Raw genomic sequence first — 13,740 nt, forward strand, 5'->3', positions numbered from 1 at the left:
TAATACAGGGTGTATTTGGAGTAAAAAACTAGATCCAATTATTTTTTTAAAAACATCACTCCTTCAGTTTAAAGGAAAAAAAAAGTCAAGCTATAATTTTGGTACAATGCTGCCATCTGCTGGAAAAATTGAAATATCTTCAGTATTACCAAATGTTAGAGCAGATACCACAATCAAGAAAGCTCTATCACCATATTCCGATTATCTATTGAAACAAAACATCTGATTTCTAATTCTGACCAGTTGAATTTTTCTGATTGTTAACTATAATTCATTACAATTTACACGTTAAATTCTAACTGCAAATAGGTTGAGGTGACACCATCTAAAACAAAGCACTTTATAATTAATTACAATAGTGGCTGATACAGGTTTTGAATGATTAGATAATGATACATACATCTTAAAAAGAAAAATAACACGGAGTGTCTTCATAAGTTTGATGATGTTAATGAAACTAAATTTAGACTAAATTTGGACCTGACTAAGGCAAGTCCAAACCTGAACCACATAGAAGAATGATGACCATGGAAAGATAGTTATTTTTAATAAAAAATAAAAATAAAAATGCTTTAATCCTTGAAGAAAATTTTGGCTCATTTATCATAGTAGACCTTAATTATCTGTTTTAAAATTTTGTAAAACTACTTAATCATTTCCTGTGGTCTTTTAACATTTTATTTTATTAGCACTTTTTAAATTCTGGGTCCATAATTATCTTGATTCATTGAACAGCTGTTTTTTCAGAACCTACTTTATTCTCAGGCACATGTATATGAAACTCACATATTCAGAAATGACACTATCATCTCATGCTTAAAATAGGGATAATGATACCTCGTGTTACATTGTTGTTGTAAAGATATGAAATAATCATTACTCAATGAATGTTAACTACCATTAATTCACAAGTTATTTTAAAAAACTGGAGGTTATAGGAAGTTGAGAATGAAATGGAGAGAAAATGTGTATTTAATTAATTTATATTACAAATCAAATATTCAAACTTCTGATTAAATAGCCATTGATTCATATTTACCTCAATTTCCTCAAATCCTTTGAAATTATTAAAGATTATAAAGGAAGGGTTATAGCTATGTAAGAAAACAGAAGTTCCATCAAAAGATCTGAAAATAAGGCCAATATGTCTGAAATTCATAGAACATGTATGCATTTAGAGTAATGCTCAATAAATATTTGTCACATAAAAAAAATTAATGAATGGTATAGGCTGGGATGAAAAACAAACTCCACAGTGCTGAATGGTCCGTGGATCAGCATGGGCAGATAGGCCAGTCTGCAAAGAATCTATCAGGGTTTTCCAAAAACGTCCCCCCAAAAAACACCAAGCTTACAGCAACAGGACTGAAAGCAAGGCACAAATGGTAAGGGTCAAGTCCAAGTAATTTGGAAATGTCACCAGTGCTCCCACAGGAAGTCCTGGTTCTTACTAATGTGAACAACCTGTAGGATGTCACACCAACTGAAGCTGAGAATTATGAAAAGTAATGGGCTAGATGCAACTCATAAGAGCCTACATTCAATTATTTTTTTAAAGATTGATGTGACTTTTTTATACCTTTATTTATTTATTTTTATGTGGTGCTGAGGATCAAACTCAGCGCCTTGCACATGCTAGGCGAGTGCTCTACCACTAAGCCACAGCCTCAGCCCCAATAGTCAATTATTTTTTAATGTTATTATTTTTTCTTTCCAATAGCATTACTGTAGTCCAATGGGATCTCTTTCAAGGATCATGGTAAATATAGCAATGCTGGCACATAATAGTACATCTCGGTTCTCTTCCTCTCCCTCCTAGCTCATCTTATACAGTACCTCCAGAGTCATTTCTCTAATAGCTCTAACCATGTCACTGGCTACTTACTAATGACAGAATGAAGTGTAAACTTCAAGGCTATATTATTCAAGGCCTTTGATAATCTGACCATCTCTATTCCCATAGTAAAGCTTTTTCTTGTTCTACACTACAGTCAGTCCACATGGAACTACCTTCCAATCTATGTGGCATTTCTTATGTCTTTCTAACGCTAAGTCCTCTTTTATCACTTTTGCTGAAATCTTATTTATCCCCCAAAATGATGATCAAATGCTTCCAGCTATTTATCTCCCTAAATTCTCCCAGTTAGAATTAAACACAGAGCTCCCTACTCTTTTTCTAGCATAGTTCTATGCCAAGGTCTCGGCTTGGCACCAGAATCACGAGCTACCACACAGCTTTGTAGGTTCAAACAGCAATTCTTTATTCCCGCTCTCACACCGCCTCCACACAGGTCCAGGGGCAATCTCATTCTGCCGTCTCCCGCACAATTCACCTACTCCACGAGGCTATCTCCAAATCTCATTTTAATCTCACGAGAGCTCAACGGGAACAAGCAGCAGGAACACCCTAATCCCAGCAATAATCTTCAATCTCCAACTTCCCTAAAACCCATTGTCTTAAACTGGCAACGCCTTAAACTCAAGGAGCCGGTTACTTCCTCAAACCTGATCAGCTCTAAACCGGGATCCGCCTTGGTCCTTGAGCAAGGTCACCTTATTAAAGCATGCATGCAATGTCCCATCGAATGTCCTCTAAGCAGCATGGGGTAGCTTGGCAAGGAAATTTCGATGCCTCATTCCTACTTGGTAATGGCCCTCAGCAGTTCTAAAAGGCTGAAGATTGTTTCTCAAAGAGAGCTAACCATCAACCCTCTGATTCATGTTCTGAGTTAAAGGGTTAGATGAGTCTAATCCTTTTCTACATAAGGATCTTTCAAATACTCAAAGCTCCTTTTAAATCTTTTCTTTATGGGATAAATTCCTTCAACAGTCAAGAGGTAACAATTAGAGATACAATTTCTATGAATTTACATCATAAGAACTATCCCATTTGGACACGAGATTTTCAACCATTTATCTTCAGTGTGGTGGTGTGCAGAAACAAACAAAATGCTCTAAGCCAGTATTTTCATCTCTCAAATTTGGACATTCACTATGTCCACTAGCAAATTTACAATTCAAAAAGTTCTTTGGTTAAAATTAGGCTGGTAGTTTTAACTGCATGTAAACATTTAATCAATGTGCAAAGGGATGAAAATGAGAAAATAAGGTTCAAAGATGACCTAGCTAGACCAAGTACATAAATATAAGAAGTTATCTTAGAAGAGAGCTACCTTTTGAAACATGAGATGAATGCAATCCAATAGATAAAACTCATATATAAATAAGGGTGCAATAACAAAGGTATTTTAAAGTCAATTTATTTGAGGAATCTTTTAGAATATAATCTATCATAGAATAAAATTCAACAAAAATGTTGATTACCAACTTTTTATTACAGATATCAATGTTATGTTCATAATCTACTTATCTTGAAATGCTGATATAGTTTTTAAATGGTAAAAATGTCAACAATCAGTTCCAAACTTAAATTCATATGACTAAATAATACTTAACAGATTTGAGTTACCTATCTGTTCTTATCAAATACAACTTTATGTGAAAAATATAGCTCTCTGATGACTAATACCATACTAAATGAATAAAAAGGAAAAGTAATTTTTAAAAGAATTCTTTCAAAAAACTTTTTTTTATAAATTTAGTTTATTTATTTATTTTTTATGTGGTGCTGAGGATAGAACCCAGTGCCTCACCTGTTCTAGGCAAGCACTCTATACTGAGCTACAGCCCCAGCTCCTAAAAGAATTCTTAAATATTCTTTTGCATTAATGGTGTTAAATGCTCAACAATTTATGCAATGCAAAGAAAATTCAAGATTTCTTAATAATCACCTTTTGTATCAAGGAAATAGAGTTAGATGACTCATTTTGGAAATATTTATTGTTTAAAAAAAACAGGGATTTTGCCTGAATTCATAGTGGAATGCTTAGGAAATGCCTAGTAGTATTTATGGGCCATAACATGTCTGTGTTTCCAGCTTTAATGATTAAGAACCTAGGCACTCAGATATACTAGGCAGCAGCATACTGGAGATTAATTTCTTCTACATCATCAACAAAGGCCTGATTTTCTCACAACCAACAATACAGGAATTCAGGAGAGGTAAGAACACTGAGGAACAATTTTGACTATAATACAGTGAAAGATGAATGGACATCATTTGACCCCAAAATCACACTTTTAGAATGTCCAAAACATGTACAGATATAACTTTTCCCCTTGCAATTACTAATAGTAATTCTATAAAATTCTTATAAAAATATTTCCAAGACCAGAATATCAATAGCTGTCATAACTCATGAATATTTATCTAGTTATAATCGTCTAGATAATAATCCTAATTTCTAGATAATACTTAACTGATTAGTACTAACTTACTATTAGTAACAGCAAAAATTACCAAAGTTCATCCAAGACAAAACAGATAGCGTAAGAAGTCTTATTATATCTGTTAAAGTTACTGAATTTGTAGTTTAAAAGCTTCAAACAAAAAAAAGCCATCTAAGACATAATGGCTTCTTAGGTGATTTATGCCAATTAAGAAACAATACAAATTCTCCCAAACTCTACCAGAAAATTCAAGAGAAGGGTACACAATCCATCTCACTCTATGAGACCAGCATAACCCTAATAACAAATCCAGAAAAAGACATTACAAGAAGACATCAAGATCCTCAAGGATAAAAAAATCAGAATTCCTCAACAAAGTGTCAGACACCAAATGCAATAATAACAAAAAAAGATAATACATTATGACCAAATGGAGTTTACTCCACAAATGTAACATTCAAAATATTCAACAATGTCAAATGAGTGAGTTCAAACCTTAGGTTCAGGCAAAAAAAAAAAAAACAAAAAACAAAAACCTGTACATGATTTTTAATAGCTTTATTCTTAACTGCCAAAAATTGGAAGCAAGCAAGATATCCTTCAATAAGTAAATTAATACACAAACAATGGCTTCACCACACATGGAATATTATTCAGCAATAAAAACAAATGAGCTATTATGATACAAAAAGACATGAAGAAAAACACTACTAAGTATTACTATATGCGTACTACTAAGTGAAAAAAAATCCAATCTAAAAAGGTTATGTGCTGTGTGACTCAAACTATATAACATCCTGGAAAAGGCAAACCAGAGAGACAGTGAAAAGATCAGTGGTCACTAGGGAGTTAAGTGAAAGGGAGGGAGGGAAGGGGGAGGAAATACTAAAACAAGATATCCATACAAGGAGAAACTGCTGAAGAAGAGGAATGGGAGTATCTGAGTAGTTTCAATCAATTATTCTGAAACTGCAGTAAAAAATAAAGTCAATTAATTTTTAAAAGTCAATATAATTCATATTATATTGACTTTTAAAAATAATTCATATTATATTGTATAAATTATTATTATCTTAATAGATACAAAAAAAAGCAAATGAGCATTGGATTAATTTCAAGCTTCATTCATGAAGAAAAAAAAGAAACCTCTCAGCAAACTGCAAATAGTAAGGACCTTTGTTAACCTCAGAACAGGCATCTGAAAAAAATTAGAAGTAACTTTATACTTAATAATAAAAAAACAAAAGTGCTTTCTTCCTAAGATGGGAAATAAGGCAAAAATATTTACTCTTACCACTTTTATTCAATATTATACTGAAGGTCCAATCCAGTGCAACCAGGAAGGGAAAGGAAATAGAAGGCAAACAAGTTGGAAAAGGAAAAACCAGAACTGTCTCTATCAGCAGTTGACATAATGCCCAAATCTGCAAAGGGCTAGGCAGAACATAAAATACACTGCAATATGGCTGATTAACATTAAAAAAATTAATTGTATTTCTACATATAAGCAATAAGAAACCGGAAATTTACTTTTAGAAGCACATTTATAGTAACCACACAATATAATACACTTCACAATAAATGTAACAAAATATTTGCATAATGTCTACACTAACAAATACAAGTCATATGAAAAAGAAATCAAAGAACCACCAAGTAAAAGTCCTCCAAAAATTAACTCAAATGGATTTTGACATTATATTTAATTCTCTTAATGCTCTTTCTTGTTTCTTGTGAGTAACAAAAATATCTTGTGATGCTAGGTAAATATTATTATTCACATTTTAAAGAGCAAGCTGAAGTTGCTACGATCTAGCACTCACACTACTGGGGTAAATACTCATAGGAAATGAAAACTTATGTTCATATAAAACTCACATGTGAATGTTTCTTGCAGTTCTACTCTTTTTTTTTTCCCAGCCCCAATGTTCTATTTACTTATTGATTGATTGATTGATTGATTGTTGGTTGTTCAAAACATTACATAGTTCTTGATATATCATATTTCACACTTTGATTCAAGTGGGTTACGAACTCCCATTTTTACCTCGCATACAGATTGCAGAATCACATCAGTTACACTTCCATTGATTTACATATTGCCATACTAGTGACTGTTGTATTCTGCTGCCTTTCCTATCCAGCAGTTCTACTCTTAAGTACCCAAACCTAGAAGCAGCCCAAACATCTTTCAACAGGTAAATGTACAAACTGTGGTACATTCATAACAAGGAACACTAGTCAACATAAAAAGGAACAAACTACAGATACATGCAATGAATCTCAAAGGCATTACGTTGTATGGAAGAAACCAGTTTCAAAGGGTTACAACAGGTTATGATTCTATATGTGCAACATTTTCAAAAAGAAAAAATCAAAATGACAGAGAACTGTGGTGTTTGCCATAGTTAGGAATGGGGAAAAAAATCGTAACAGAATATTAGCATGAAGGAGTAACTGAGGGAAAGAAAGGAGTTCTGTATGCTGACTGTGATCCCCTTACATTAATCTTACAGTACATAACCTTTTTATATTACCTTACAGCACATAAACTTTTTAGATTGATTGTTTTCACTTAGTAGTATGCATTTAGTAATATTTAGCAATGTTTTTCTCCATGTCTTTTTGTAGCATAATAGCTCATTTCTTTTAATTGCTGAATAATATTCCATTGTGTGGTTAAAATTTCATTGTGTTCAAGTATATAGAACTGCACACCAATTTAAAAAGTCAATTTTACTGTATTTAATTGGAAAGTAAAAAATTTTAAATAGCAAAAAGAACACTAGAAAAAAATGAGATATTAGTATGAACCAACTAGAATGACTAAAATTAGTAACCATAGCCAGTGTTGATGTGGAAAAACTGCAACTCTCATACATTCTGGTGGCGATGCAAAATGGTACCATCACTTTTTAACAACATCTATAAGTTTACCTGCCATTCCACTTCAAGATATGTAATCAAGAGAAATTAAAGCATATGTCTATTAATAGACATTTATGGACGTTCATAATTTATTTCTAATAGCCCCGAACTGTAAACAATCCAAACATCTATTAACAGGTATTCATCTGTTCATAACAAATTATGAACAAATTATGGCATAGCCATACAGTGGAATATTAGCAATAAAAGGGATAAGCTTTTGGTAAATACCAACACGTGGATGAATCTCAAAATCAATATGCTGAGTGAAAAACCGAGGATAAAAAATAAAACATGCTGTATACTTCCATTTACATAAAATTCTAGAAAATGCAAACTATAGTTTTAGAAATTAGATCAATGGTTGTCTGGGGACAGGAAGCTGAAAGCATCATATTTTTTGCCCTGACAGTTTTAAAAAGCTCATTAGGAAAACAAGTCTAAGATATTAAGTCACAGGAGAAGGCTAGGCAAAACAAATTTGAATGAAAATCGTAAAATACAATTAATGTGTGCGGGAAATAAGTGAAACACAATTTTGAAAAGGTCTTTGTGCTTTTCATTATTACTGTTGTTACTATTTAACTTTCAAACAGGAATACTGAGAGGTGGGAAGACAACTATTTTGCCTGTGATCCCTAAGTCATTAGGCGTCAGAGGGGAGATTTTAATCCAACTTCTTTCACCCAAAACCTGAACACATAAGAGGTTTTGAGGACTGATATAACGTGTGATTTCACCGGAAAGGGACGCTTCCTAACACCCCAGACCACTTGATTCACTACTTGGCATGAATCCTGCACAGAAAGGACACGATTAGAGAGGCAGGCTTCTAAAACTGAGGTCTTAGGACGCAAATTTCCGGGAAAGGGAAGAGGGGCCCTTGAATGATTAGAAGAGAACAGAGTGCACCGATCTACTTCTGACAGATTTTGGTTGTGAAGACACTGACCACGGGGCCAGCGGCAGAGCCAAGGTGCAGAGAAAGTCAAATGGTGAGAAAGAGGAAAACCCTGCCGCTGAACATTACACACCATTCCGCCCTCGTCTCAAGCCAGGCACAGGCTCAGGGAAAGCCACAACCCGCTTCTCAAGCAAGACTCTAGAATCCCAGTCTATGTCTCCCAAGGGCCAGAACTAAGCCCTCCGCAGGGGTTCAGGAGCGTGCGCGGTGCTCGCGACGGCCTCAGGGGCTCAGCTGGGAAGGTGCTGCAGGGCAGGGACCGCGAGTTCACCAGCCCTGGGCGCAGCGCACAACCCAGGGTCAGACACCGTGGGGCTACGACACCCTAGGGAAAGAGATGGCGGGGCGGCCCAACTCGGGATTTACCCTCGGTGAGACACTGAGTGTCCCCCGGGAGTTGACAAGACACTCTCACTTTCCCTCATTCACCGAGCAGACAAACGTTGGCCTCTCTCTCGTCTCACCTCTCCAGTTCTTGTACTCCGGGATGAAGTAGTACTTGTTTCCGAGGTGGTCTGTGCCCACGTGTTCCTTCACCTCCTTAGACAGCGCTCTCCACAAGGCGCGAAACAAACCCAGAGACCAACTCATGCCTGCCACTAAGCTCCAGGCTGGAACCAATGCAAATCTGCGGGGACGCTGGGAGTGACGCTCCAGCCGCTGACCCCGCCCACCGCGTCCGAAGAGACCCGCCATCCTCCTTCCGTGAGCCCTCCGAGTAACGGCACTCACCATTGGTCAGGTGGTATCACAGCTTGGCCAATGGGAAGCTCTGCTATTGCAGCTCCTCCTCCGAGCCCTGTCATGGCGGCGTCCAGTGTGCAAGCTGAGGTGAGGAAACGCGATGCTGGGCTTTTTGTCCGCGCGACAAGCGGGTTTGGAAGACCCTATGCGCTTCCAGAGAACGGAGTCCACACGGAGGTAAAGAAAATTTTACGTTTTCCTCTAACCGACCAATTAAAATTTGCCTCAGTGGCTGAATCCTAGAGACGAGGTCGGGGGGCCATGGACAAGAGATGTACTTGGAGTAATTGGCAGAAGCTCGGTGGGGAAGAGCCTTGTGTGCTTGCGTCAAAGTATGAAGATGAGAGTAAAGTCACAGATATTCGGTTTTGACTTCTTCTTGAAGAATGGGTTGAAGTTGAGAGCAAGAGTAGGAGTCAATTTAGGTGAATATTGCCCTTGTCCAGAAAAGAACTGATGGAAACCTGGGGCAGGGAGGAGGCAAATGGGATGAAGAAAATGAAGAAGTTTGAAAAATGCCCGAGATAAGCCATGGAAAATATGTGGATAAGTGATTGATGAAAACGGAACAGTCAATAATGATTCCCAGATGTATCCCTTGGGTAGGAAGTTGGATGTTGGTGACATCCTGTAGAGACAAGACGTTCCAAAGGGGAAGCAAGTTTTACTTTTAGTTTTGCCCACATGATTTTGAGGAACCTGAATATATTCACTGAGAGACTGAAGGACATAGTTGCATATTTTGTTAGACCAGGACGTAAGAAAAGACCACTGACTCAAATTAAAATCAAATTAAAGCAAGCTTATTATTTCGACCGGCCGGACTGCCTTTTCCTCCCAGACCGGCAGGAACAAGACAGCAGCCCCAGCTTTCCTACAGCCCAGCTTTATAGCCCAGAAAGTTGCACAAAAGGGGGGGTTACAGATAACAGAACTCTGACAAGCATCACACTAATGGTAGTTTACATTTTTTGCTGGCTCCAACATCAGAATTTATGAAGACCATTAGAGCCTCAGAGAGGGTCGTTGTCTGGCCAGGGAAGGCCAATATTTATGAGGCGTCACTAAAGTTTCAGAGAGGGCTGCTATCTGGTCAGAGAGCCAGGCATGGGTGAGTTCAAGGCACGGGCAGGCATTCCAAGCAGGTTCAGAATTTGCAGTAATTTATAGTAAAGCCAAAATTAGTTTTTCATGGCTTTGTGGTGAGAGAGCTCCCAATTTAATAAAAGATCAGGTTGGGTTTATCAATTTGAGTTATATGCTCAAGGGAAATTTAGATTTCTTTAAGGTACAGGAAGTCATAAAGAGATAAGATCAGCCAGGCATTATTAAGCTTGCCCTCAACCGCAGCCATTAATTGAGAAACTAGATGAGGGGTGATGGGGGATGAAGAAAAAACAGACACACATAGAAAAAGGTTGGCCCAGGTTGGCAGTCTGATAGAGTTTGACTGACCCAGAGTTAGTTCAGCACGTTTATTATGTAGGTTTCATCAAAAGGTTATTTGTGGGAAATTTTCAGCAAAGCAGGCAATTGGAAGGACATAGGACTGGTGAGACATTAGGGTCATCTTGCTTGAGATTTTCTCTCCCTGGGAGCTGGTGCCTGAGCTCAAGGTTCCCACTGATAACTGCACTTTTGCAGAGTTTCCTTGGGCTACAATCACCATACAGCTAGGCCATCTTGACCTGCACTTTTGCACAGGCAGTTCCCAGCACAAATGCAGCCACCAGAGAGTCAGAAAGACCATTATTTAAGTCACTGCTCTCTTGGGGCTGGGCATGTGGCTCAAGCAGTAGCGCGCTTGCCTGGCATGCGTGCGGCCCAGGTTCGATCCTCAGCACCACATACAAACGAAGATGTTGTGTCTGCCGAGAACTAAGAAAAAAATAAATAAATGTTAAAAAATTCTCTCTCTCTCTCTCTCTCTCTCTCTCTCTCTCTCTCTCTCTCTCTCTCTCTCCCCCCCCCTCACTCTCTAAAAATAAATAAATAAATAAATCACTGCTCTCCACAAATGGCAAAAATCTAAGAAACATAAGCATTTAAGGTTAGACAGAAGGTGCTGGGAAGTAGCTCAGTGGAAGAGTACTTGCCTCCTATGAGCAAAGCTTGGGGTTTGATCCCCACCCCCAGGAGACAAAAAGATTGGACAGGAGAAGAGAATGCAGATGAACTTTCAAGGAGTAGCCAGTGAGGTAGAGTTAAAACCTCACTGAAGGAACACAGTGTTTAAGGATGGAGCCATCAAATGTGTCAAATACTGCCTGCCCTCTTTGCACTCAGTACTTCCTTTCATATTACTCAACTTTATCTTTCTTTGTGCAATTTATTCCTACTTAAATTGTATTATATATTTTTTCTACTATATCATTGTCTTCTTAATCCCCCAAAGAACAAAGGACCTGTATTCTAGGTCTCAAAAAGGGTTTGGCCCATGATAGAAATTTAATAAGTATTTTGTGAGTGACATACACTCAATAAATATGAGGAATTAAAAGCACATGTTGCATTTAACTGATAGACTAAATACAAATGATCTTGGGAAAAGTAGTTTCAGAGGAAAGGTAGGAATAAAAATAAGAGAAAAAAGCAAATGGGTATTGGTAACATTAATGACTTTCTCAAATTTAAATCAGTAGGCAATTAATATTGACAAACTGGGTATGATTCATTCTAATATATCAAAGGAAGAACTCAACTATGCATTAGTTATCAATACCTGGGTAACAAAGTATCCCAAACTTAAATAACTGAAAGATTTGTTATCTCTCAGGCTAAAGATGTCATGAATCTTAACGTATTTTAACTGGGTTCTCTCTCTGGCTCAGTGTTTCTTACGAGACTATATTCAAAATATTGAATGGGACTGTAGTCATTTCTCAACTGGACTAGGTAAAGATCTGCTTCCAAGTGCACTAAAGTAGCTATTGACAGGATTTGGTTCTTCATTGACATTGGCCCAGACTTCCTCAATTCCTTGCCACATGGTAGAGTAGATCCCAGCATGACAACTGGCTCCTATCAAAGCAAACAAGAAAGCAAGAAGGAATCCAGACTTTTTTTATAATCCAATCTCATAAGTGACATCTCATTACTTTTGTCATATTCTAGTCATCAGAAGTGAGTCACTAGGTCTTGCTCACATTTAAGGAGAGAAAATTACCTAAGGTCATGAATACCAAGAATTAGAGACTTTGGAAGGTCATTTCTAGGCTTTCTGCCACAACTCAGAAATAGACAAAATAATAAATTATTTTAATAGATAATCATAAGTGGTCATTTAGCTATTTTCTACAAACAATTCCATGATGTTTTATGCACTAAAATGTTGTTTAATCTTTATATTTTAGGATTACATATTTGGTAAATGTTTCAAAATATTGAATGTAATTTTATCTACATAAGTTTTGTTATTGTTGTTTTGTTTTTTTGGTATTGGGGATTGAGCTCAGGGGCACTCAACAACTGAGCCAAATCCCCAGCCACATTTTGTATTTTATTTAGAGACAAGGTCTCACTGAGTTGCTTAGCGTCTTGCCATTGCTGAGGCTGACTTTGAACTCCAGATCCTCCTTTCTCCCAATCCTGAGCCACTGGAATTATAGGAGTGCACCACTGGGCCCTGCAAATCTTTCTTGTTTGTTTGTTTGTTTGAGGCACATTTTGGTTACCTCTAAACATGATTGAAGTTATGTCCCCTGTTGACTTCCTCTCCCTAATCCCATTTAGTGCAGAGATGACTGTAATATATTTTTTTCAACTTAGTCATCTACTGTAATGGGTTATATAACATAGAAATATCCAGAGGTTTTTTATTTAAATGACTGCAAGAATGCAAGCAAAATTTATACCAAAATGTATTTAAAATTTAAATTTAAAAAAATGCCATTTTAGGACAACTTAAGTCAGAATCTCTAGATATGTCAAGTGAGTGAATTTGGCTATTGCCTCATCTTTAATTTCAGCGAAAATCGCTTTAGTCTTAAAAAAAAACAGCATTACTTCTTTTTTCCTATAGTTAAATTTAATAATGTTTAGAGATATTACAATGTCAGAAATAATTTAAATATGTGAGCCACTGAAAAGCTGAGTTTGTCAGTCTTTTAATTCTAAAATAGTTCTTGATCTAAAAAAAGCAACTAAGTATAAGTCTTTGTCATAATTCTGTGACCTAAACCTCTCATTTCATTGAAAGTACTAAAAGTTCAAAACAGTGAGGAGTCTCTTAACCAGATCACTAGATTAACTTATCTGTAAATGGATTTCATTTCTCTGAAAATATGATTCCCAAATCATAATTTAACCATTTCTGCCCAAAACCCTGTGATGCCATTCACAGCTCTTCTATCAACTGCTTTGTGTACTTATCAAAACTCAGTATTTGTTGCTAATTCCATTAATGTCAGTTTCACTTATTCTTTTTTTAAAATAATTTTTTAGTTGTAGATGGACATGATACCTTTATTTTATTTACATGTTTTTATGTGGTGCTGAACCCAGTGGCTCGTACTTGTGAGGCAAGCATCCTGCCACTGAGCCACAGTCCCAGCCCTTACTACTACTACTACTACTACTACTACTACTACTTCCTCCTTCTCCTCCTCCTCTTCCTCCTCTTCTTCTTCTTCTTCTTCTTCTTATTATTATTATTATTATTTCATTTTAGTGTGAAATATTAATGCAAAAAGAGTTCCTTTTCTTAAAAAAACTAAATGAACCATTTATGAAATATTCAATCCAAACAAATGACTTAAAACAAAATGCTATTCAAAAAGGAATGATATCTTACAAATGATGGGAGCCGATAAAAC

The 13,740-nt window shown here is 36.5% G+C and overlaps 3 protein-coding genes across 4 annotated transcripts in view; 1 reads left to right on the plus strand and 2 right to left on the minus strand.

Moving 5' to 3' along the window:
- The window catches only part of Ndufaf2 (NADH:ubiquinone oxidoreductase complex assembly factor 2), a 172,573-nt gene extending 163,791 nt beyond the window's left edge, over window positions 1-8,782 (minus strand). Inside the window, exon 1 of the mRNA XM_005319592.4 lies at window positions 8,647-8,782. Coding sequence (XP_005319649.1) covers window positions 8,647-8,773 — 127 coding nt within the window. The 5' untranslated portion in view covers window positions 8,774-8,782. The remainder of the gene's footprint in view (window positions 1-8,646) is intronic.
- LOC101973121 (uncharacterized) overlaps window positions 1-8,784 on the minus strand; it is a 112,008-nt gene extending 103,224 nt beyond the window's left edge. Inside the window, exon 1 of the mRNA XM_021722504.3 lies at window positions 8,647-8,784. The gene's annotated coding sequence lies outside the window, so the exon portion shown is untranslated. The remainder of the gene's footprint in view (window positions 1-8,646) is intronic.
- Window positions 8,785-8,953: 169 nt separating this feature from the next.
- The window catches only part of Ercc8 (ERCC excision repair 8, CSA ubiquitin ligase complex subunit), a 49,539-nt gene continuing 44,752 nt past the window's right edge, over window positions 8,954-13,740 (plus strand). For both annotated transcript variants that reach the window (XM_005319593.5, XM_040272090.2), the window contains exon 1: window positions 8,954-9,103. In XM_005319593.5, coding sequence (XP_005319650.1) covers window positions 9,027-9,103 — 77 coding nt within the window. In that variant the 5' untranslated portion in view covers window positions 8,954-9,026. The remainder of the gene's footprint in view (window positions 9,104-13,740) is intronic.

Source organism: Ictidomys tridecemlineatus, chromosome 1 (genome assembly GCF_052094955.1).
Source record: "Ictidomys tridecemlineatus isolate mIctTri1 chromosome 1, mIctTri1.hap1, whole genome shotgun sequence".
In the NCBI taxonomy this organism is placed as follows: domain Eukaryota; kingdom Metazoa; phylum Chordata; class Mammalia; order Rodentia; family Sciuridae; genus Ictidomys; species Ictidomys tridecemlineatus.